General features: G+C 43.0%; 1 protein-coding gene across 1 annotated transcript in view; it reads right to left on the minus strand.

Moving 5' to 3' along the window:
• PITPNM3 (PITPNM family member 3) overlaps window positions 1–25,737 on the minus strand; it is a 762,997-nt gene that overhangs the window by 113,700 nt on the left and 623,560 nt on the right. Inside the window, exon 7 of the mRNA XM_040338476.1 lies at window positions 21,274–21,393. Coding sequence (XP_040194410.1) covers window positions 21,274–21,393 — 120 coding nt within the window. The remainder of the gene's footprint in view (window positions 1–21,273; window positions 21,394–25,737) is intronic.

A 25,737-nucleotide genomic window follows, 5' to 3' on the forward strand; every position in this document is an offset into this window, starting at 1 on the left:
TCCCTGATTAGGAGAAAACTGTTAAGCTGAACTTTTCTGTTTATACCCTCTATGCAGATATAAGTGGCTCTATGTCAAACCCAGGTTGCACTGACCTTCTTCTGTTCTCGTTACAACTATTCCTATGTTTATTTCTGTTTTCTATTTCACAGTTAAAACTGTTTATGTCCACAGTCGCAGTTATACCCAACCCCTCACTTTGATGGTCATGCCACGGCACAACTACAGCTACGAAAACTGAGAAATCAGCAACTATCGCCTTTGGGGCTCATACACCATGACAACCAACTCATGTGTTACCAGCACCTGCTACACGAAACCCTCCATTTTCATCTCACAAAATGACCGTAACCTTCATAACTATTAATGCTAGAGGGCTTAATCATCCTGCAAAACACAGAACAATGTACAAAACAATTGTGACCTTCTTTGCTTCCAGGAAACGCACTTCAAAATACATGCTCAACCTATCTGTTCTAACCCCAAATTTCCACATGTCTTTTTTGCTAGCACAGACACAAAAAAGAGAGGAGTTCTAACTGCAGTAAGGGACACAGTAGCCTTTCATCTGCACAAAGAATTGCCTGACCCGCAGGGCAGATATCATATTTTGGTCTGTGACATTAATTGTACCACCTACACAGTGGTTAATGTTTATGCTCCAAATGACCACCAGACCCGGCTCCTCCATAGAAGAAGGTCTCCCAAATACAACAGGGCTACCTGATATCGTGCAGGGACTTCAATCTGCCCCCGGACCCAAAGATGGACTCTACCACGCCATCTAGCAGACAACAACATGCACTCCAACCCTTCCTTTTTCAATATGATCTCTACGATGCGTGGAGATGTCTTTACGCCACAAAGAGGGACTACTTTTTCTTTTCCACGAGCCATAAAATCTACACAAGACTCAACCTCTTTTTAACAGATAAATGGTTACTAACCAAAATTAAAGCATCTAAGATCAACAACATCATGCCTCGGTATCGCTGCTGGTAGAAGACACATCAAATGCCAACCCTACATTTATCTGAAGCTCAGACCCGCGGCTGTTCCAGGATGATCCTTCCAAATTGGAATTAATGATGGAACTTCTAGAATTTTTTGAGGATAATGTGCATTCAGCAGCTGATCCTTTTGTAACTTGGAAGGCTTATGTGGGGTCTCCTTATTAAATTGGGAGCCAGGGCCAAGAAGTTGAGGGGGCGGCAGATACATAATATCTCGAAATTCAAACCTTAGAAGCCCAAAATAAAATCAACATATCCTCAGCACTATCTGAACAATTACTACGGTATGATCTTCGTTTAATAATGCTGGAGGACTTTGAAAAGTTCTCCAGGAGGCTAAAAATGTCCTACTAAGCAAATGGCAACAAAGCAGGTAAATTACTAGCTGCTCGCCTTAGAGGGCACAGACACAGGGCTTAAATTCCCTACATTATCCATCCGGAGAACCAATCTAAATGATATCACCCTCAGGCTATAGCTGACGCTTTTTTTTAGCGCCTACTATAATTCACTCTACAACCTGAAACAGGATCCCAGCACGATCCAACCCACGTCCCACATGATTACTGAATTTCTTGACAAAAAAAACGTAACTCCCGCAACTTACGGTAGAACAACAGGCCAAATTAAACTCCCCATTTACAATACAAGAAATTTCCCGAACTGTTGACTGCTTACCTAGTAACAAATCACCTGTGCCAGATGGATTCACAGGAGAATATTTCAAGACATTTAGAGACATATTGACCCCCAACCTAACAGAGATATATAATGAAGCTGCCACCTCTTCCTCTTTTCCATCTTAAATGCTCAAAGCGATGATTGTGGCACTACCGAAGCCAGGGAAAGAGCCCAACACACCACAACACTTTCATCCTATATCATTGCTCAACAATGACATGAAGGTTTATGCCAAATTAATAGCTGGTAGGCTGGTGAATCTCCTGCTCTCATTGGTCCATTCGGACCAGTCTGGATTCACCAAAGGTCATCAAACGGCCGATGCTACTAGATGCCTGATTAATATTATCCATCTTGCCAACAAAACTGGAACGTCTTCTCTGCTCCTGGCTTTGGATGCAGAGAAGGCGTTCGATAAGATTCACTGGGATTACCTGGCACAAGTCCTGTATAAATTTGGCTTTCAAGGCCAGATGCTTCAAGCCATTATGGCGTTATATACAACACCTTCCTCCCAGGTATACATCTCAGGTATGCTATCTACTCCGTTCACTATAACAAACAGAACCTGCCAGGGGTGTCCACTATCCCCGCTAATCTTCAATTTACTCATGGAACCCATGGCTGCATATATACACCAACACCCCAAAATTAAGGGATTCCCTATTGGCGCCTGTTCGCTGATGATACAATTTTAATGCTCACTGATGTTACATCCTTCTTAGCTTTGGTACACCTGGCTTTGCAAATGTTCAATGCTGTATCCTACTATAAGGTCAATGAGACCAAATCATATATCCTAGGACTGGGCCTACCTAGTGAAGTGAGACGTGATATAAGCACTAGATTACCCTACACGTAGAAGGAAAAGGGCATGGCCTATCTGGGTATCACTCTCACCCCTAGAGTATCTGATCTGGTCGGGGGAAACAATATCCTCTTTCCACACTCCCTACGCTCCAAACTGGACAACTTATGGAAATTCAAGCTTTCCTGGTCGGGTAGGCTAGCTGCATTCAAAATGCAAGTTCTCCCACAATTTTTATACTTATTTAGAACTTTACCCATTACGGTACCCAAACCCTTTTTCCAGCAGGCACAATCAGAGATAAATATATTCCTATGGATTGGGGAAAAGGCACAATACGCCTTTAGCAAGCTTATCAAACTTAAACAAGCAGGTGGAGTGGGACACACTCTTATCAAAGATTGCCATGCAATAACAATATTAGCTCAAGTGAAGGAATGGTTATCCCTTTGGGCTGAACTCGAAAGGTCCCTAGTTACAGGGGGAAACATATAATTATGTAATAACTAGCCCTTTCCGCCTATCCAAATAACCAACAGTAGCTCCCACCATACAAGCATCTGTTGAAGATTGGCACTATCTCCACAAGTCTATATCCACTACTGGCACCCTCACCCCTCTCAAATTTCCGATCACAGCTATGGCTCTCCTCCAAAGATCTTCCCTTAGAATATCTGTATGTCGGTTCTGCGCTGAAAACATTTAGAACACTACAACTTGAATATTCTATTCCACCATCGGACTTTTATAAATATATCCAAATATCCCACTTACTGAAATAGGGTAACAAGCTAACCACCCACCTACCCTGGCAAGTAGCCATATACTACATAACCACAAACACAAAACTCAAAGGCACTTCATTACTATATAAACACCTACAAAATAAACAATCGTTTAGCAAAACTCTTTATATAAGAGCCTGGGAAAAGGACTATCTAAAAAATTACACAGCGGACAAGTGGCAGAGAGCTCTTAGTATAATATATGCATCTACCAGAAGTGCTAACCTTTGGGAACTGCACCAGAAAATTTTAATGCGATGGTACCTTATATCGCATATCAAAATTTGCGGCTGGGGTATCTTCAGATTGTTGAAGGAATTGTGGAGGACCAGGGAAACTTCCGCACATACTGTGGTCATGTCCACGCATTGAAAAATTCTGGACGCACATCTTCCAGATAATAGAGCAGGTTACAGGTATGAAAATTGCACCCTCTACAGGTCTGGCACCTATATCGCTTGATATAGACCCATTCCCAACCCATATGAGAGTAATGGTGTCCCATATACTTTTAGCAGCCGGACTTAATATAGTTTGACACTGGAAAGATAACAATCCCCCCAATATCGTAGAAACCCTACAAACAACAAACACACATAGTGTATATGAAATACAATTCGCACATAGTACAGGTAACCATTGGAGGATCACTGAGCTTTGGCGTTCTTGGCAGAAATAGTACCCACAGAACGTAGGTTTTAAAGTGCCTGGAAAGACCACATAAATAACCTTTGACAACAAACTGTTACTAACGTAGTAATTTGAATACTATTATTCTACTACCTCGGTTGGTTGACGGACATATTTAATTCCCTTTTTTTTAGTTTGTTACCTACCTTATGCTCAGATGTAGAAGTATTTGGAATCTTAATGTAAACTTGGTATGGACCACTAGAACCTAACTGAAATATTAACTGTACCATTACAGATCAACAACTACTACTGTTTTCTACTAAATGCAGTACAGGGTTGAATTATAGCGATTGTCATTCTGTATATATATATATATATATATATATATATATACAGAATGACAATCGCTGTAATTCAACCCTGTACTGCATTTAGTAGAAAACAGTAGTATATACAGTATATTGAAGCATGTCTACTGTCCTACATGTACCTATTACTTGTTACTTGCAAACCCAAAAAATCACTGAAACAAATAAGTGGGGTGTGTTGTCTCCTCTTCCCCTTGGCACAGTTTGATCCCAGATGGGGTGTCTGGGGAGGGGAGACAATACCTCTTACCCTGCGCTTAATGCGTAGTATTGCTTATAGGGTCTGTCACATTTCTATGTCATACACCTTTATTCAAACGACTCCCCTCACTGTGTCTCATTGTATGACAAGATCTGTATAATTGTACTTAGATTTTTTTGTTCTTGTGAAAAACATTGAAATTAAAAAATCAAATATGCCTAAAGCATAAAAAGCATATTCACAAGTAAGTAATATGCATGGCATCCGGTGAAGGTTGTGTAGTATGACAAAGCATCATGGCCTTTCAGCTAAATGTTTCTATGTCTCTATAACAAAAAACTGAGAACCATAGGCAGATAATCACCATGATTTTCAAGAGATATTTCAGAAAGTGACAACAAAAAGCAGCAGAGCAAGATGAAGGTCAAGTTGTCTTTACAATATTTATGTCAAACTTAGCTTACTTACAGAAATAAAGTTATTAAATATTTTCAAACCCTTCAGTGCCTAAAGTGAAAAACTCAAGAATATTATGTTCCAAGTTGGTTGAATAACCTGTGTTTTCAAAACCATTAACCCACACACAGCCTGTGGTATTTCTGTCGGGTCACGACGTATTAACATAAAACACTCCCCCATTACATCCATTTGAATTCCGCGCCCTTACGCCGCAGGAGATACACTATGCCGCCGTAACTTATGGTGCAAATTCGTTGAGGATTCAAAACAAAGTAAGTTACAGCGGCGTAGTGTATCTTAGATACGCTACGCCCGGCGCAATAATATATATACACACACACACACACACAATTATACATTTTTAAATAAGATAAAAATCTATTCATGTGATAAAAGATGATATAATGATAGAATATATTATATTATAAATCAAACAATAAATATTGAGATAACTGTATAGTATGAGTATTGTGATACTAATATACTGCAGTATAGTAAACATACTGTCCTTTTATGGAGTTGCAATATTGTTTTCTGTAATCAGGAATTAGCTGCAAGACACTTTTATTGATATCTACGGTCTGCTAGAACCTAGACTGCTATGGAAAGATTCCAAATGGCGTAGTATCATTGCCTGGAATGCACGCCGATTTGCGGAACCAGAAGTGTGGCCCAGGCTTGTGTTTCAGCTGCTTCTTACTGCTACTTATGGCGGCTATGTCACTTCCTGTTTATGTCCCAACGCAGATCTGCGGGTGCTCACCTTACTGTGCATTTACAGGTACACCCTCCGCTAACATTGGCACCAATGGAACTACAGTTCTATTTAAACTGGAGAAGCTGTATTAGCCTGTGATGTCTGAACTACTGCTATTAACCGTGTTCCTGCATCTGTTTCTGTGTTTTGACCTGGCTTGCCTTGACCAAGCGTGAACACTACCTTACCTGACCTTGGCTTGTTTTTGGTCCCTACACTACCTACACTAACAAGGTTGCCGACCTCTGCCTGTACCATGACCATTCTCTGCCTGTAGTCTATACCTGTACCTGACCATCTGTTGCAGACCTGGCTAATCAGACCACGCATTCAGTTATCTTTCTGTCCTGCTCTGCATGCTACCTGGTTCCTGCTGGTCCTTCTGTTAGCCTCCTGCACCTACAACCCACCAGCTGTGAGCCAAGCAACTGCCGCCTGTCCTCCACTCAGTCCAGGGTCCACTGCTCCATCTGCCATTCTGTACAGCTGACCCACCCCTCAGACTGGAGAAATAGCTTTTTCTGTAACTTCTGTTGGCAGGAAAACCACAAGCTTTCTGAGACTTTTTTTTTCAATTTCTTAACAATCATATCTTGTAAGTGGGGCCTTTGTTCCACTCTGCCAGAGGTAAATGAACAGATAATGCATTAAAGAGTACTAATGCGCTAGTTGTCGTATATATAGAAGATTATGACATAATGAATAACAAAGAATAATGGAGCATCAACACAGTTATTTCACACAGTTATTTCACATTGTTATTCATGTGTAGGTAATTGGTATAGAGGTGAATAATTGTAGTAGGTAGCTGGCCACAATTTAACCACTTCCCACCCACCTGATGGCTTTTTACAGCCACAATGTGGCTCTTAATTGCCGGGAGGCCATCTATATACGGCCTCCAGCCACTGGGGGGCACACGTGCACGCCCGCCGCGTCACTCAGGTGCCTGGTGGCCGCAATGTCCGCCAGGCACCCGCGATCGGCAGTCACAGAGACATGGACATGGATTTCTGTGTGTAAACACAGAGATCCACGTCCCGTCAGGGAGAGGAGACCGATGGTGTGTGCCTTGTATATAAGGATAACCATCAGTCACCTCCCACAGTCACTCCCCTCCCCCCCGCAGTTAGAAACACTTTGCAGGGCACACATTAACCCCTTCCACGCCCCTAGTGTTAACCCCTTCCCTGCCAGTCACATTTATACAGTAATCAGTGTATATTTATAGCACTGTTCGCTGTATAAATGTGAATGGTCCCAAAAATGTGTCAAAAGTGTCCGATGTGTCCGCCGTAATATCGCAGTCCTGACCAAAATCACAGATCACCGCCATTACTAGTAAAAAAGTAAAAAGTAAAAAAAAAATGTCATAATTCTATCCCCTATTTTGTAGGCGCTATAACGTTTGCGGAAACCAATCACTATACGCTTATTGCGATTTTTATTTTTACCAAAAATATGTAGAAGAATACGTATTGGTCTAAACTGAGAAAAAAATAAATACATTTTATTGGATATTTATTATAGCAAAAAGTAAAAAATGTGTTTTTTTGTTTTCAAAATTGTCGCTCTATTTTTGTTTATAGCGCAAAAAATAAAAACCGCAGAGATGATCAAATACCACCAAAAGAAAGGTCTATTTGTGGGAAAAAAAAGGACATCAATTTTGTTTGGGAGCCACGTCGTACGACCGCGCAATTGTCATTCAAAGCGCAACAGTGCTGAAAGCTGAAATTTTGCCTGGGCAGGAAGGGGGTATATGTGCCCAGTAAGCAAGTGGTTAAAGCTTGAGTTTATTTGTTTTATAAGCACAAGGGACAGTACATACATTAAACGATAAGTGTCCCTTTTGCTGGTGGCTGCTCTGTTCATTGAAATTCAATGTGTTCTGCCCCCTAACCCCCCCCCCCCCCTCCAATCCATACTGCCACAGCTAGAAAAGTCTTAAAATTGGATTTATGGAACAAGGTATGTAGAATACATATGCATTACCCAACAATCCAGTGATGGAGCTATTTTAAATAGAGCACTCAGCAGAAAGGTTGGCCAAGGTTGACACTTTTGATGAGTTCCATGGTGGGTTCAGTGGCTCATATTAACCCCCACAGCACTGAAAGATCACAACTGAGGGAGGTATGGGGGCAGAGGATTTCAACGTACAGAGCAACCAACAGCACAAGGAACAGAACTTACAGTTAGTAGGGTGTATTTCTCGTGCTGATGCCTCTACTATAAGGTGAAATCCTGCTACATCCATGGTCCTCCACCCCTGATGCCACAATCTTCTGGTGCGGTGGGGATTAATAGAACTGTGGGAGCTGTCGCAGTCTCTAATAATGAGTGCCCAACTATGCTCACCCTTTTCACCCAGATCCCCCATTCATAGAAGCCCGTACTACAGCCTGTGTGGATGAAACAGGATATATGAATGGAAGACAGGTGGATGATTAAATGGTTCGCCCCCTCCATTCATAGATACTGATACATAGATAGAAGCTGTAGTAAGATTCTTATTGTCTTGGCGGGTTGCAATGATAGTAGCTCCCTCAGTGGTTTCTACCTAATTCAATGGTTACTGCACATGTATTGTGCAGTAACCATTACATAAGCCATTACATAAGCCTAATTATAGGACTTTTCCAGCTGCTGCAAATTAAAATGTAAAGGTACTATAAGTTCATGGAGAAAAAGCAATTTATTTCATCATTGAACGGCCGACTGTCAGTAGGTTTACATAAGCCTTCAATATATTTTGCACTTCTTATATCTCTTCAGCTTAATATTTCTTTTGTGCTTTCTCTTGCTTCCACTAAAGGTTATGAGCTGCCCTGGATTGTCAGAAGAAAGCTAGTCTTCTTAATGCATCACATCCAATTACTTACAATGTCAATATTGGGCTTGACATCGCCTAATACTCTGCTTCAAGAATATAGATTTATTTCTTCCTGACGTCAAGCCCTGACATTATAAATGTTATAAAAACACATATTGCTGTAAATAAAAGGTTGTAGGGCAAATTACAGCAATTATAAAATGGAGATAAAAAAATAAAAAAGGAATTTGGTCTAATCATTCTCTGTAATCGTAGCTCAGTAGTAGCTGCCTGTTGAGACATGGTATGCTGGAACTTGTTGGTTATGTGACGATTGGATGATTTAATGTATGTTATAAAAAAGATACAGATGTATGAGTGCTGTTCTATGTATGTAACACATATGCAATCAAATGTAACAATTTTATATAAACCGTGGCAATTTAAAATGAAGGTTAAAAGATGAACACAAATAAACAATTGCTCTCTCAGTTGGTAATCAGAATCATGCACACAATGACAACTCATCTTCAACAGTAACTATCACGCACCCAGCACATCATCTGTCTTTCTAAACGTGCATGATCGTTTAAAGAATCTGCACAGCTGGATTGCCTCCCTGATACATGTTAGGGACTCATGGGCCAACACCAGTACTGGAAGCGGGGTTCAGTTGGGTACAAAGAGAGCAATTTTGTCCAGGAATACATCCACCTGCAGTGACCAGGAGAAATTATGGGCTTATTATTTAAAAGCTTTATTGGCCCCTGTACTTAAGGGCTTCTCTCAGAGGTGAGTACATACCCTGGTGAGTGGCAGATTTTGTAAAGTCGATCAGCTAACCAAAGTTTTTAAGTAATTGAATTTTTAGTTGCACATTGACAGACAAGACTGTAGCTAAAAAGTCCTTTAGGAGAAGATGGTCCAGGTACCCTGTGACATGAATGCCTTGGGTCCACAGAAGAGCCAGAAGTCAGCAGATTGGAAGACAAGAAGCAAGGAGGGGCATAGATAAAAACTCTATTTTGTAACCCTTTCAAATGACACACTGGACCCAGAGGCAAGGGACATATCAGATCTTTACTGGTACAAAAGCCAACCGAAGTCTCCACATTCTGAGATGTTCCCTGTCAGCGGAACAGACAATCAGTGATGTGTCAAGCCAAGCCACGCCCCCTACAGTAAGAAACAGTTCCTAGGGAAAAATTAACCCCTACAGCACCACCTAGAGGTTAACACCTTCACTGCCAGTGTCATTTTCACAGTAACCAGTAACAGTAACCAATGCAAATGACAATGGCCCAAAATGGTGTCAAAAGTGTCCGATGTGTCCGCCATAATGTTGCAGTTACGATAAAAAACGCCGATCGCCACCATAACTAGTAAAAAAAAAACAGTCCCCTATTTTGTAGAAGCTATAACTTTTGCGCAAACCAATCAATAAACGCCTATTTCAACAGAATCCTAAAAGAGGGAACATCTGCAATAGGAACTGTAAGGTGTTTATTGAGAACTGAAATGGCAGAAACCACTAATGGAAAAGCCCATTTCTTCTTAAAGTTCTTTTCCATGGCATAACTTTTAGCAAAAAACTTAGGGGCAGATCCACAGACAGAGTACGCCGGCGTATCTACTGATATGCCGGCGTACTTTCAAATTACCCGCGTCGTATCTTTAGTTTGAATCCTCAAACCAAGATACGACGGCATCTGGGTTAGATCCGACAGGTATACGTCCTCGTACGCCTTTTTGGATCTAAGATGCAATACTTTGGCGTCCGCTGGGTGGCATTCACGTTGTTTTTTTTCGCGTCGGGTATGCAAATTAGCTATTTCCGACGATCCACGAACATACACGCGGCCGTCGCATTCTCTTACGTCGTCTCTAGTCGGCTTTTTCCGGCGTATAGTTAAAGCTGTTTTTTTGCGGTGTATAGTTAGATTTGCCATGTTAAGTATGGCCGTCGTTCCCGCGTCGAAATTTGAATTTTTTATTTTTTTTGCGTAAGTCGTCCGTGAATCGGGATGGACGTAAGTCACGTCTAAGTTTAAAAAATGACGTCCTTGCGACGTCATTTCGCGCAATGCACGGCGGGAAATTTAGAAACGGAGCATGCGCAGTTCATTCGGCGCGGGGACGCGCTTCATTTAATTACGCGCCGTTACGCCGCCAGAGATAGACTACGCCGCCGTAACTTTCGGCGCGCAATCTTTCAGGATTCGAACCAAAGCCGGGAAAGTTACGGCGGCGTAGCGTATCTCTGATACGCTGCGCGGGTGCAGATCTCTGTGGATCTGCCCCATAGTGAATACCCTTTCAAAATTGGGCCAGTCCTCATACAGTAAGGTGTGTATAGTTGTGTGTACAGTGAGGTGTGTGTAGATGAAATTTATTTTTTTAAGTCAGCCAACCTCCTAGTGCCCATAGCAGTTTGTTTTGGCTGTGGAAGTTCTGCTTAAAAATGACTGAATCGCGACATATCAATAAGTGTGTCCACAGCAGAGAGCATCCTCAGGTAAAGTAGGCTTTGCCTGAACAGGGTCAGTGGGAAAAGAGTAGAAGTGGTATTTCTGGCCACTGGAAAAAGCGGCAACAGTTTTTAGAAGAATTTAAACAGTGGTAGACAAATCTGTTTTTGTCAGATAGACCACATGATGCATACTGGAAAGGGAGCTAGCGTCAGTGTGCGGGAGCAGTGACATAACAAGACATTGGTCAGGCACTAGGGAACAGCTGTCACTGTAAACAGTGTTTTGAGTTTCCTGTAGGCTGTCTGCGGAACACATTTTGTTCAGCCCTTTTATCCCAGCTTCCTTACAGCTGTGATCTGCCTTTGCTAAATGAGGAGATCCAAAGTGGGGGTACTTGTAAAATGGAGTGCAGAATTGATGGGGGTTTGTGTGTCCTGATAATGGAGCCTCTATAACCCAGGCAGCTACCTCATCCTCCTGAGACTAAGTTTAGATAGGAGGAGAAAAACTGTCAATTTAAAATTGCTCACGCAGAGAAACAATAGAACAGTTATAATGGGGGTCACCGTATTAAAGTGAATAACTCTCCCTTCCTCTGCTAATAAAACTACATTGAATGTTTTGCACTACCAGGTACCTACCTAAACCCAGGGCAGCACAGTGGTGTAGTGAGTAACACTTTCGCCTAGCAGCAAAAGGGTCGCTGGTTCAAATCCCGACCACGACACCATCTGCCTGGAGTTTGCATGTTCTCCCTGTGCCTGCGTGGGTTTCCTCCGGGTACTCCGGTTTCCTCCCACACTCCAAAGACATGCTGGTAAGTAAATTGGATCTTGTCCAAAATTGGCCCAGTATATATGTATGACTGTGTGTCCCAAGCGTGTCATGATCCTACGGGGTAAAATGACCGCATCAGCCAAGCAGACTCTGGCTGGAAAAAGCGCCCAGAGGCGATTCAGTTCGCATGTGTAGCGCTATACAAGTCATTCATTCATTCATTCATTCAACCTATAAGTCCTATTTCACATTATTTAGGATATTGGGCCAACTAGGGATCCAGGCTTTACCTGCCACAGTCATCATACCCCTGAAGGGGCCTTCAGGGTCTGTAAACCATAGAAGTTAACCACAGCCATGGGCCGATCCGCCCTATAGGCTCACTATGAAAGACACTTAGGGCCCCGCAAAGTTGCGGAGGGCCCCCCAAATTACTAGAGGCCCCACCTGCATGGGAGAAGAGGTAAGAAGTCAGCCCCCCCCCCCCCACTTCCTACTCACTTTAATGTAAGATGTAATTTCCGACAGCAGAACACCTCCCCCCCCCCCCGCTTCTCAACTTCAATCTTTAATCTAACTATCTATCTATGTCACTGCAGCCCCCCCCCCCCCCCCACCCGCTTCTCAACTGTAATTTTGCTTAGGGCCCCAGAGAGGTCAGGATCGGCACTGCTGCATAGTATGCTGCGGCTAACTACATATATTGCACTTCATGCCAAGCTGAGTGTATGATGCACTGAAACAAAAATTAGAGGCCAGTCTACACAGTGGGGTGTGGATACGGTCCTCGAGGTTACACTGAGGGGTACTGATCCAGAAAATGCTAAATCGCTCAGGGCAATAAGCAGCATCTTGATAGAAGTGTCAGAAAGAAAATATCACATGGTTTAAAAAGAAAAATAGTTCCCCAGTAAATGGGTCCATAACCTAAGCAGACTAGTAAAAAAAATGGTGTCTCATGGAGTGGGTGGGGTTATACAAGTTACACATTAGTGTTGTAGGTGGCCCTAGCAAGTTTCTTCTTGCCAGCGTCCAATCAGCTGAAGGTAGCCTGCCTATAACTGAAGCCTCGTACACACGACCGAGGAACTCGACGGGCGAAACACATCGTTTTGCTCGTCGAGTTCCTTGTTAGACTGTCGAGGAACTCGAAAGCCAATTTTCTCCATTCCCGCCGAGGAAAAAGAGAACATGCTCTCTTTTTGGCTCGTCGAGTTCCTCGACAGTTTCCTCGTCTAAAAATGTACACACGACCGGTTTCCTCGGCAAACAAACAAAAAAAAAAAACAGCACGTTTCTTGTGTACGAGGCCTGACAGTCTATGAATACAAGTCCTGTGACCTGTACGATTAAGATGTTTGCAATACCTTGGAAATTTACTGTAAAGAGTAGGATGCTGTCTTTTATCTAAATTTGGTGTGCTGCAGATACTATTTTGGGAAATATAATGAACACGTTGGAGAAAAAAACTGGGAAATGGACACAGGTTGATGGTGTACTTATCAACACTCTGCACTTTTCTTTTGGCTGTGACATTGGAGGTTATTTAATAATGGAGAGAGATGGCTTATACAGTAGCTTTCAACAGCAAAGTATATTAAATTACCCTTTTGTAATTCCCTGGAGCGCGGTATTCATCAAACTCCTACACTCTTACAAGATGAGAATGCCACACATCAGCACTTGATGGATTCCAAGAGGAAAGGGATATCTCTCTCCATCAATGGTATGTTGTACAGAATAAATCGAGGACGCATGTTCTGCACGTTTCCCAATAATCCTTGACTTATGTTAGTGTTATATGAGAACAAATGTCTGAATAATGCTTTGTATCAATTGTGAGGCTACATTAAGCTTTAATTTGTGGTTACACAATACAAACGTGATATACCAGTACAGAATAACATCAATTACATAACAATGATTATCTTTCTGATATTTGTATTAAAGTGTATGTAAACCCAATGATTAATGTCCTATATCAGCTTTAACTTGTCAATGTAATTTCCAATATTTTGAAATCTGCATATTACCTGAAGATCCTACCACAAAGACCCTTGCTCAAGCAAAGTGGCTGCAAAGACGCTACTGGAGATTAACTTTAGTGAAATGCAACAATACAAAAAAAAGGGTAAATCAAGTATTTTATTTAAATAAATGGCATTTGTTTATCTTACACAGCGCTTTAGTGAACTAAAAGTAATTTGGTTATTGTTTAAATCCCTTTAAGGCCTTGTACAGACGAGCGAACATGTCTGATGAAAACGGTCCGCGGACCGTTTTCATCGGACATGTCTGCTGGGAGGTTTTGGTCTGATGTGTGTACACACCATCAGACCAAAATCCCCGCGGACAGAGAACGCGGTGACGTAGACGACACCGACGTTCTCTGACACGGAAGGTCAATGCTTCCACGCATGCGTCGAATCAATTCGACGCATGCACGGGATTTCGGGCCAGCGGACATGTCCGATAAGTTGTACTAACCATCGGACATGTCCGACGGACAGGCTTCCAGCGGACAAGTTTCTTAGCATGCTAAGAAACTTTTGTCCGCTGGAAACCTGTCCGCTAGGCTGGAAAACTGTCCGGTAGGCCCTACACACGGTCGGACATGTCCGCGGAAACTGGTCCGACGGACCAGTTTCAGCGGACATGTTCGGTCGTGTGTACAAGGCCTCACTGTCAGAGCTGTTTTTGGATTGTTTGCACATGTTTAAAAACATGTTTAGGCCTGAAGATTGCAATAAAACCTCTGAAACATTATTTACTGAGAATAAAATAGTGGTAGTTCCCAGTTTTTATGTTACATGATATTACCGTAAAGGTCCGTAAAAATACGTAAAAAGTATAGAAATGTAAAAAAAAATACACTAAAGTTAATTTTAGGGCACACAAACACAATAACTGACCCAATTTTTTGGTAAACTATAAAAGATAAGGTTGCACTTAAAGTGGAGTTCCACCCATTTTTTTCCCCTATAAATCATTAAAAAAAAAAATTGAAAAAAAAAAATGTTTTATACTCACCTGAAAGGGCTGTTGCTAAGCGGAAGTAGCTCTTCTGCCTCGTCTTTCACTGCGGAGGCTCGTCCTACGTCGCTGTGTCTTCTTGTGAACGAGCCGCGCTGCCTTCTGGGAACTGTGTGTATCCCAGGAGGCAGCCGCTCATTCACAAAGCGGTGTGCAAGTCGCGCATGCATAGTAGGAAACGGGCAGTGAAGCCTACACTGTTACAGCTACACTGTTAGTAGCTGCTGACGTTTAAAAAAAAATCGTGGGTGGAATCCCGCTTTAAATAGATACCCAACATGTCAAACCCTAAATTTGTGTGCGCCTGTGAAATGGCTACAACTTTAATTAATCTATATTTTCTATAAGTGTCGCTTTTAAAGTATCCCTACAGTTTAGCGTTACAGAGAATGTTTGGTGCTAGAATTATTGATCTCACTTTGGTGTGCACTACAATACTGCGTATTACAATCCATGTTTTTGTGTGTAGGCAGCCCCGATACACGAGTTTACGTATGTATATGGGGGTGGGCGGGCCTCACAGTTTTAATTGGGGGGTGGGGGGTTATTTGCTTGGTTGCTTAGTTGCTTTTAAAGGGTATCTATAGTCAAAGTATAAAATCATTTATTCATGTCCATATTATATTTTAATTATTTATAGCCTCTTCATATTAATCTGAATGATATTGAAGTTCGTAAACTTTTGTGAAGGCTCTGCCTTCTCTTCACACTCAATAGCATCCTTGATAATGGAAACAAAAAGCAGGATAAGGGCAAATTTAAAGACATATTGCCCAGCTTCCACTGAATCCAAGTCTTACTGAACCTCTTCTTCCCTCTGCTCATCAGCAACCAGTAGTGTATTTAGATTTTGTGCTGCCCTAGGCCTGATTAAACTTGTGCACCACCTAATTTAAATATGACCCACCCCTTCCTGTCAAGGTCACACCTTTTTCCGTTCAGACCCGCCCTGAAATTTTAGGGCCTGGGGGGAGGGCATTGGATTCCCTTAATTTGCATAGATTTCCTCTCACTTTCACTTATGCTATAAGGCAAGAAGTGAAGGGAAATCTTTGCAATGGGACAGGGATGGCAAAAAATAAACTAACAGGGGCTATACTCTGTCCAAAATGACAAAAAAAGTGTTGCCTATAGTTCTACTTTAAGCACAGGTTTCTGATAATTTTATGAAGAGAACTAAAAAAATATAACCATGACAATGGTGCAGCAGAAAACATAGGGCACAGTGAGGAAGGTTTGTGGTCCAGGATGATAGGACAGTCAAAATTAAAAGCAGCTTGCCTTACACTAACAGTGTAGCGCAAGCTGGCGGGGACCCTTTTTGTGCTGCCCCCCTGCTGGCCTGGGCCTTGTTGGCCTAGATCAGGATGCAGCGTTGTCAGCAACTAGTGCTACTGAGATCTACAGTATGCCTGTTCCTTTTCTGATCTTGATCCCTTCTTTCCTGCTGGATTTCCTTCAACCAACTTTCTATTGTAGGGTGAGAACCTTGCAGTGTCTGCTTGCAGGGACATCACTGTCAGGGCCGGCCTTAGGCCTTTAGGCGCCCTGTGCGAGAAAGCTTTACAGCGCCCCCTAGTGACCACGCCCCTCAGTAACCACGCCCCTTGGTAACCACACCCCTCGGTAACCACACCCATTTCTCCAATACCGGCTCCATTTAAAGCCTTCCATTCCGTTAAGTTCCCAACAAAAAGATTACAAGCTATAATAAAAATACAACTTTTATTCACACGCTATAATAACGCCACATATACTGTATATCACACGGTATAATAACGCCACATATAAAGTAAATCACAAGCTATAATAACGCCACATATAAAGTAAATCACACGCTATAATAACGCCACATATAAAGTAAATCACACGCTATAATAACGCCACTTATAAAGTATATCACACTCTATAATAACGCCACATATAAAGTAAATCACATGGTATAATACCACTACCTGTAAATTTACTATCAAATATCAAACATAATTACAATAAAGTATTTTTTAACTTTTGCATTTACAGTTCCTTTAAGAAACACCCTATTTAAAAAAGAAAATACAAAACAGACATTAAGCAGTACACTGCACTTATAAAAAAAGAATTTACTTACAGAAAAAAGTTTTCACATCCGCTGCCTGCTTCTGTGGATTTTTGCCCTCCTTTGTCTTTTCAGTGCGCATTGCATATGAGCTCCTCATAGCAAGGCAAGGACAGCCGCCATGCCGTCTTTCCGGCAGAATCCGCCTGTGGCCTGCCAGGTGTACCTTGAGCATTTGGCAACCGGGGCGGATTCTATATCTGCCCCCCCCCATAAAATGTAAAAACACCCCACTGTGCCCCCTGCATCCTTCAATATCTCTGTCACTACTGTGTACCCTCTCTCCACAACTGCACCAATGGACCTCTCTACATTACACAGCACCCTGCACCTCTGGACCCCTTTACATTACACAGCCCCCTGCACCTCTGGACCCCTTTACATTACACATCACCTCTGGGCCCCTTTACATTACACAGCACCCTGCACCTCTGGGCCCCTTTACATTACACAGCACCCTGCACCTCTGGGCCCCTTTACATTACACAGCACCCTGCACCTCTGGGCCCCTTTACATTACACAACACCCTGCACCCCTTTACATTACACAGCCCCTGCACCTCTGGGCCCCTTTACATTACACAGCACCCTGCACCTCTGGACCCCTTTACATTACACAGCACCCTGCACCTCTGGGCGCCTTTACATTACACAGCACCCTGCACCTCTGGACCCCATTACATTACACAGCACCCTGCACCAATGGACCCCTTTATATTACACAGCACCCTGAACCTCTGGTCCCCTTTACATTACACAACACCCTGCACCTCTGGGCCCCTTTACATTACACAACACCCTGCACCTCTGGGTCCCTTTACATTACACAGCACCCTGCACCAATGGACCCCTTTATATTACACAGCACCTTGCACCTCTGGGCCCCTTTACACTACACAGCACCTTGCACCTCTGGGCCCCTTTACACCACACCTTGCACCTCTGGGCCCCTTTACATTACACAGCACCCTGCACCCCTGGGCCCCTTTACATTACACAGCACCCTGCACCCCTGGACCCCTTTACACTACACAGCACCTTGCACCTCTGGGCCCCTTTACATTACACAGCCCCCTGCACCTCTGGACCCCATTACATTACACAGCACCTTTGGGCCCCATTACATTACAAAGCCCCCTGCACTTCTGGACCCCTTTACATTACATAGCACCTCTGGATGGACCCCTTTACATTACACGGCACCTTGCACCACTGGGCCCCTTACATTACACAGCACCCCACAGCTCTGGACCCCTTTACATTACACAGCACCCTGCATCTCTGGACCCCTTTACATTACACAGCACTCTGCACCTCTGGACCCCTTTACACTACACAGCACCTTGCACTACTGGGCCAGTTACATTACACAGCACCCTGCACCTCTGGGCCCCTTTACATTACACAGCACCCTGCACCTCGTTACATTACACAGCACCCTGCACCTCTGGACCCCTTTACACTACACAGCACCTTGCACCACTGGGTCCCTTACATTACATAGCACCCTGCACCTCTGGGCCCCTTTACATTACACAGCACCCTGCACACCTTTACATTACACAGCCCTGAACACCTATATGTAACACAGACACCCCCCTAACAGTTCTGGACCCCCTGCATGTTACGCAGACCCCCGTACAGTGCATACCCCCTCCCCCTAAAATACAGATCTCTCCTTACAATACAGAACCCCCTCTACAATACAGATTTACCCCTACAATACAGAACCCCCCCTACGATAGACCACCCCTGCAGTGCAGACCCCTCAACAGTAAAGCACCTCGTTACATTACACAGCACCTTGCACCTCTGGACCCCGTTACACTACACAGCACCTTGCACCACTGGGTCCCTTACATTACATAGCACCCTGCACCTCTGGGCCCCTTACATTACACAGCACCCCACAGCTCTGGACCCCTTTACATTACACAGCACCCTGCACCACTGGACCCCTTTACATTACACTGCACCCTGCACACCTTTACATTACACAGCCCCGGACACCTATATGTAACACAGACACCCCCCTAACAGTTCTGGACCCCCTGCATGTTACGCAGACCCCCGTACAGTGCATACCCCCTCCCCCTAAAATACAGATCTCTCCTTACAATACAGAACCCCCTCTACAATACAGATTTACCCCTACAATACAGAACCCCCCCCTACAATAGACCACCCCTACAGTGCAGACCCCCCAACAGTAAAGAACACCCCCCCTACAATAGACCACTCCTACAGTGCAGACCCCCCTACAATAAAGAACCCCCCCACATTACAGAACACCCCCTACAATAAAGAACCCCCCCACAATACAGATCAACCCCTACAGTGTAGACCCCCCCCCCAACAATAAAGAACCCCCCCACACACACACAATCCAGAAAACACCCCCCCACACACACAATACAGATCAAACCCTACAGTGCAGACCCCCCCCAACAGTAAAGACCCCCCCCCCACACACACACACACACACAATTCAGAAAACAACCCCCCCCCCCACAATACAGATCAACCCCTACAGTGCAGCAGACCCCCCCCAACAATAAAGAACCCCCCCCCCCCACAATACAGAAAACAACCCCCCACCCACAATACAGATCACACCCTACAATGCAGACCCCCCTACAATAAAGAACCCCCCCCCCCTAAAATACAGACGACCCCCCCTTCAGCCCTGTAAAGCAAGCAGGCTCAGATAACCTGCTTGCCGCGTGCTGCACACACAGTACAGGCAAGGGGGAGGAGGCTTCACTGCTCGGCTGCGTGACTGAGACAGTCACAGGCAGCCGAAACTCAGACCCGCGGAGCTGCCTAAGCAGAAGGGGGATCACTGCGGCCAGGTCCCGGGTGTGCCGACGGCTCGCTGGGATGCGGCTTGCACGGCACCCCCCCTGCAAAGCCAGGCACCCGGCACCACGCCATCCCACCCGGAAAGGTCCTCTTTAGTCGCGGGGGGGGGGGGGGGCCGGCCTGACACCCACAGTGTGCGGCACGCCCCCCGCCCACTACTTAATACGCGGGCGAATTAAAAAATCTTTGCGGTCGCCAGGCGCCCTTGTTGCTATGGCGCCCTGAGCGATCGCACTGTCCGCACACCGCAAAGGCCGGCCCTGATCACTGTCACCTTCATCTGTGATCTTTTGGCTAGGACTTCAATTGCATATGACAACCAAAAGGAAACCAACATATACAGCCTACAATCTGAAACTCCTACAGCGTAGCTCCTGTACAATGGATTGCCATTAAAGCTACAGTATATGCCCAATGCATAGTCTCTTTCAGCCTTTTTTCTAATTTTATTTAATATGACTCATTAAACATGTAACAAATTACACAAAGATGCAGGTCATGTTACTATGCTGATGTGATATGCAAGTCCATGGAAACCTCAAGAAAAGTAAAATTGGCCACACAGGGAACAAATTCCATCCAATTCTAGAGAACTGGATCTGGCTGAAATTTACTCTGATGATGGCCATGTTGGCCCCCTCCTGACATCTTTCAACTGAGAAATTGAAGGAGCCTATAGGAAAACTGTTGGCCAAACAGCACCAGCGTCCATTTAGATCCAGGTACCGTTCTTATATTTTTACAGCATTCAAAGTTGGCAGTCAGAATACTATAGCTGCGCACCAGGAGATTCATTTCACATGGTTTGGCATAGATGGAGGAATCTTTGTGAGTATCGTCAGCTTCAAGTGATTGTAAAGTCATTTTTTTTCCCACTAAAATAAAAAAAGTTGTACCTGCTTTGTGCAAGGGTATTGCACAGAGCAACTCTGAACCTCCTCTGCTTGGGCCCTCCATCGGTGCGCTCTGCTCTGCCTCTCTGACATACTGTCATAGGAAGTCGCTTCCTAAGGTGGCACACATATGGGCATGCTCCCGAGCCAGACTGAGTGTGTCCATAGACATACACAGCAAAGCTCAGACCCACCCCTGGCTCCCGCTGCTTATAGCCAAGCTTGTGAGAGCAGAGAGAAAGGAGATACAAACTGCAGATGAGCAAAGCACTGGATCGATGTAGGACTCAGGTAAGTATTTAGAAAGTGTGTGGGGGAAACAGCAACTGGAAAGTTTTTTACCTTGCTTAAAATAAAACAAATAAATTGTGATGTGGATTACAACATTTTTATTGCCAAGTGCATGTTAACTGAGGGTTTATTGTACTTTAAGCATCAGGTTGAATTGAATAAAATATTGGCGTATCAATATTTTAATCAGAATAGTTTTCAGTTCATAGAACAGTGCAGTATATTGTTTAGTACACACTGAAAATAGGCACTAGTAGAAGAAAGTCTTTATTTCAAAATTGAGAAATATTTTAGCTCACATGGTTGCAGTTATAGCAAGAAAGTTACCTGGATGCTGCTGCCACTTCCTCTCCTGCTTGAGCTTTGACTCTCCCCAGGTGTCTTTGCACTGTGGCACAGAGCATCAAAACCCAAAATTCCTCCAACACAGTCTCCAATCAGACACACCTTCAAGAAAACAAAAGCATGACACATTATATACTGCAGCATTAAAATTAGAACATTATTAAAATATTATAAATATGTAATATGATTAAAAAGGAAAACCTTCATAAGTTGAATACCCATTCTGTGTTCATTGCACCATTAGCTACTAAAAAGGAATCTGGTTCAATACAGTTCTTAAAGCAGTTATAAAGGCTTTAAAAAAAAAAAAAAAGTGCATTGTTAAACTTGGCTGCTCTGCGCAATGGAATTGCATGGAGCCGCCCCGAACCTCCTCTTCTGGGATCCCCAGCTGACACTCTTGTCTCCTCCACTTCAGTGTAGCAAGTTGCTTGCTATGGGAGCAGACATCCATAGACACACACAGCATGGCTCACCCCCACCCTCCACTCCCTGCTTACAGCATTTGATTGACAGCAGCAGGAGTCAATGGCTACCAATGCTGCCTCTCATTCCCGTGAATGCCGAAAGAGAGGAGAGAGCCACAGAAGAACAGCACAGCAATGCATTGAGTGAGGACTCAGATAAGCATTTAGGGGGGTGAGGGGACAGTACTGGCACTGGGACATTTTTCACCTTAACCACTTAAGACCCGGACCAAAATGCAGCTAAAGGACCTTGCCCCTTTTTGCAATTTGGCACTGCGTCGCTTTAACTGACAATTGCGCGGTCGTGCAACGTGGCTCCCAAACTAAATTGGTGTCCTTTTTTCCCCACAAATAGAGCTTTCTTTTGGTGATATTTGATCACCTCTGCGGTTTTTATTTTTTGCGCTATAAACAAAAATAGAGCGACAATTTTGAAAAAAATGCAATATTTTTTACTGTTTGCTATAATAAATATCCCCCAAAAAGATATAAAAAAAATATTTTTTTACTCAGTTTAGGCCAATACGTATTCTTCTACCTATTTTTGTAAAAAAAATCGCAATAAGCGGTTATCGGTTGGTTTGCGCAAAATTTATAGTGTTTACAAAATAGGGGATAGTTTTATTGCATTTTTATAAAAAAAATTACTACTAATGGCGGCGATCAGCGATTTTTTTCGTGACATTATGGCGGACACTTCGGACAATTTTGACACATTTTTGGGACCATTGTCATTTTCACAGCATTTAAAATGCATTGTTTATTGTGAAAATGCCAGTTGCAGTTTGGGAGTTAACCACAAGGGGGCACTGATGGGGTTATGTGTTCCCTGAAGTGTGTTTACAACTGTAGGGGGGTGTGGCTGTAGGTGTGATGTCATCGATTGTGTCCCCCTATAAAAGGGATGACACGATCGATGCAGCCGCCACAGTGAAGCACGGGGATGCCGTGTTTACGCACGGCTCTCCCCGTTCTTCATCTCTGGGGACCGATCGCAGGTCTCCAGCGGCGATCGGGTCTGCTGGTCCCGCGTCCCGGTCACGCAGCTTCTGACCGGGTCGCGGCTGGGTACTAGTACAGGACGTACCTGTACGTACATGTGCCCAGCCGTGCCATTCTGCCAACGTATATGGGCAGGAGGCGGTCCTTAAACGCAGGGAACGCAAAAAAAGTAAAAATATAAATAAAAATCTTGACTTTAGAACCACTTTAAGACAATACAGAGTAAAGCTGGCCATACACTATACGTATTTCAGCTGGATCCCATGGAACCAGCTAAATTGCACTCAATAGGTGGCCCCTCTGGCCCTACTTTTTTGACAAAAGATGATCATTTGATTAATGTTTCTAGAAGGAGCTTGCTGTAAAATTTCTGCTGCACTTCAACTACATCTGATCAAATGCAGTCACTGTTTAGGTGCTTTGACAGCTGGTAGGCCAGGTGTCAAAATTCAATAGCCGCAACAGGAGATTTGTTCATCTGTACTGTCTAATTTAGATGGGGGAATCGGTTCTTTATGTGTTCAGCTTACAGTCCATCAGTGTATGACCAGCTTACAAATCTGTAAAATCCATAAATAATAGTAAATGATCTGATAATAGATATCTGAAATATGATTGCTTACTATGTTTTATTAAAGAATTGCCAGATACCACTTTCAAACATCTTTTCTATCCGGGACACATCCCTAAAGCAGATGCGGCTAGGAGTTAACAATAAGAATTCTATCCTGTTCTAATGATACCCAGCTATGGTCTAGGTGTGCCCTATACACATTAAATAATCACCAAATCTGGCCAAGAGCAACATGTCATTGAATGTCTACAGGCACATCAGCAGCTCTTTGTAATCTCTTATTGAATACATTGCGCAATATCCTATTTCTGGTGTAAGCACAACTGCTTTATTAAAAATAGACCTAAATTAGTCACAGATAGGGTGCGCCACCTTCTCTTTTTTTAGACATAGCAAGCTCTTAACTAGTAAATTAACAGTCTTTGGGAAGTTCAGTTGTAGCATTTTTGTCTGTTTTCTCTTTAATGCCTACAGCCACATGGCTTTTGTGAATATTGTTTTTTGTGCTTTTTTTTATATCAGTACATTTTTATAAAGCAATGCATATGGCTTTTGCATCCCCTCTTTTTTCTTTTTTTATTTAGAACTCAAGATTTCCTTAATCTGATGAGGCCTACATAGCCTGAAACATCACCTACATTTGTTGGACAGTCATATGTCTATGGCCTTTCACTCAAGGTGGTTTCCCCCTCTGTGAGTATCATAACAGACACTTCGCAAACCAACTGTATTTTGGGTGTACTTTTTCATTTCATGTATTTTTGTTTTGCATTAGTATTCATATAGAAAGTGCTCACTATTGTGGCGATTGTATATTAGCAATACCCTTATTTGCACTTTGCAAAACAGAATTACATATTTCAACTGTATTTTTTTTATAAAATGTGTATACTTTGATAAAATCAGACTACAAAATAAAGTACATAAAAAGCATATAATATATTTATTCGCTAATGTCATCTTTTACATTATGACTTTCAAATATAAAAATGCTTTTTTTTTACAAATTTCATACATACAATTTTCTAAGCACACCGTGGCAGAAAACTGATATATAACAAAATTACAATACAATATTAAAGAACTAATACCATCTTTAAGCAGGCATAAATGTGTTGTTTCTTTGCCCTTCAGACTAGCCCCCTTGAAATCCTCATGTCGAATACATACCAATGACTTTATTACCCTTCAATTATAGTCTTAGAATCAAATGTACTTGGAAGCATGCAAAGAGATTTTCTTAGGAACCGCTTATACCCTGACCTTATCCTAATGGCGTGAGTATAAATAAGACAATTCAAAAATATAATCTCTTATCAACTAAGACAAAAAAAACAGTAGAGAAGAGTAAATAAGCAAAAATATATTTACAAGCAGTCTTGTCTAATTGTTTCCCCTAGATTGGTTCAGAGGTACCTATCCATCCCCAAAAAAAAAAACTTAAAAAAAAAAAAGCTTTTAATACAATCATGGTCTACTGTACAGGGCTAGCCTCTCCATATTAAGTTCAGAACAGACATTTGGGCCCACCTGCTTATACCAGTCCATGAAAATTTCAGAAATTGTCTAGGTGATGCATGTAAGAGGCCAAAAAGACAACCCCCCCCCCCTTTCAAAATGCCTGATCAGTACTAATGAATAATAAGATCAGACTTTGAAAAAGCAACTAGAAAAGATCTTGAAATGCACTGATAGAATTGTCCATGCTATGGTGTTTTCTGTCACTCTCTATGGATTTTTATGCTAGACAATGAAGAAGGAAGGTAGGAACTTTGACACTGACAAGGAGTTCTAAAAATCTTATGACAGCCAGGAAAACAGATGGATTCTTGTGAAGAATATTGTGAATGTGCTATTTTGAAGACTGAAGACCCAAATAGAAGACAGATCATTCTAAAGAAACACTGGGCCAGATTCAGGTACAATTGCGGCGGCGCAACGTAACCCGTTTATGTTACACCGCCGCAAGTTTTCAGTGTAAGTGCCTGATCCACAAAGCACTTACCTGTAAACTTGCGGCGGTGTATCGTAAACACGTCCGGCGCAAGCCCGCCCAATTCAAATGGGGCGTGTACCATTTAAATTAGGCACGATCCCGCGCCGGACATACTGCGCATGCTCAGTTTTGAAATTCCCGCCGTGCCTTGCGCGATGTGACGTCATTTTTTTGAACGGCGACGTGAGTTACGGCGTTTCGTATTCCCGGACGATTTACGCAAAAAAAAAAAAATTGAAATTTGAAGCGGGAACGACGGCCATACTTTAACATGGCTCGTGTAAAGTTAAGGCATGTAAAATCATGACTAACTTTGCGACGGGAAAAAATTACTAGCGACGACGTAACGAACACAAAAACCGTCGTGGATCGCCGTAAATGCTCATTAGCATACCCGACGCAGGAAA

The sequence above is a fragment of the Rana temporaria genome, chromosome 2 (assembly GCF_905171775.1).
Source record: "Rana temporaria chromosome 2, aRanTem1.1, whole genome shotgun sequence".
Taxonomy (NCBI): domain Eukaryota; kingdom Metazoa; phylum Chordata; class Amphibia; order Anura; family Ranidae; genus Rana; species Rana temporaria.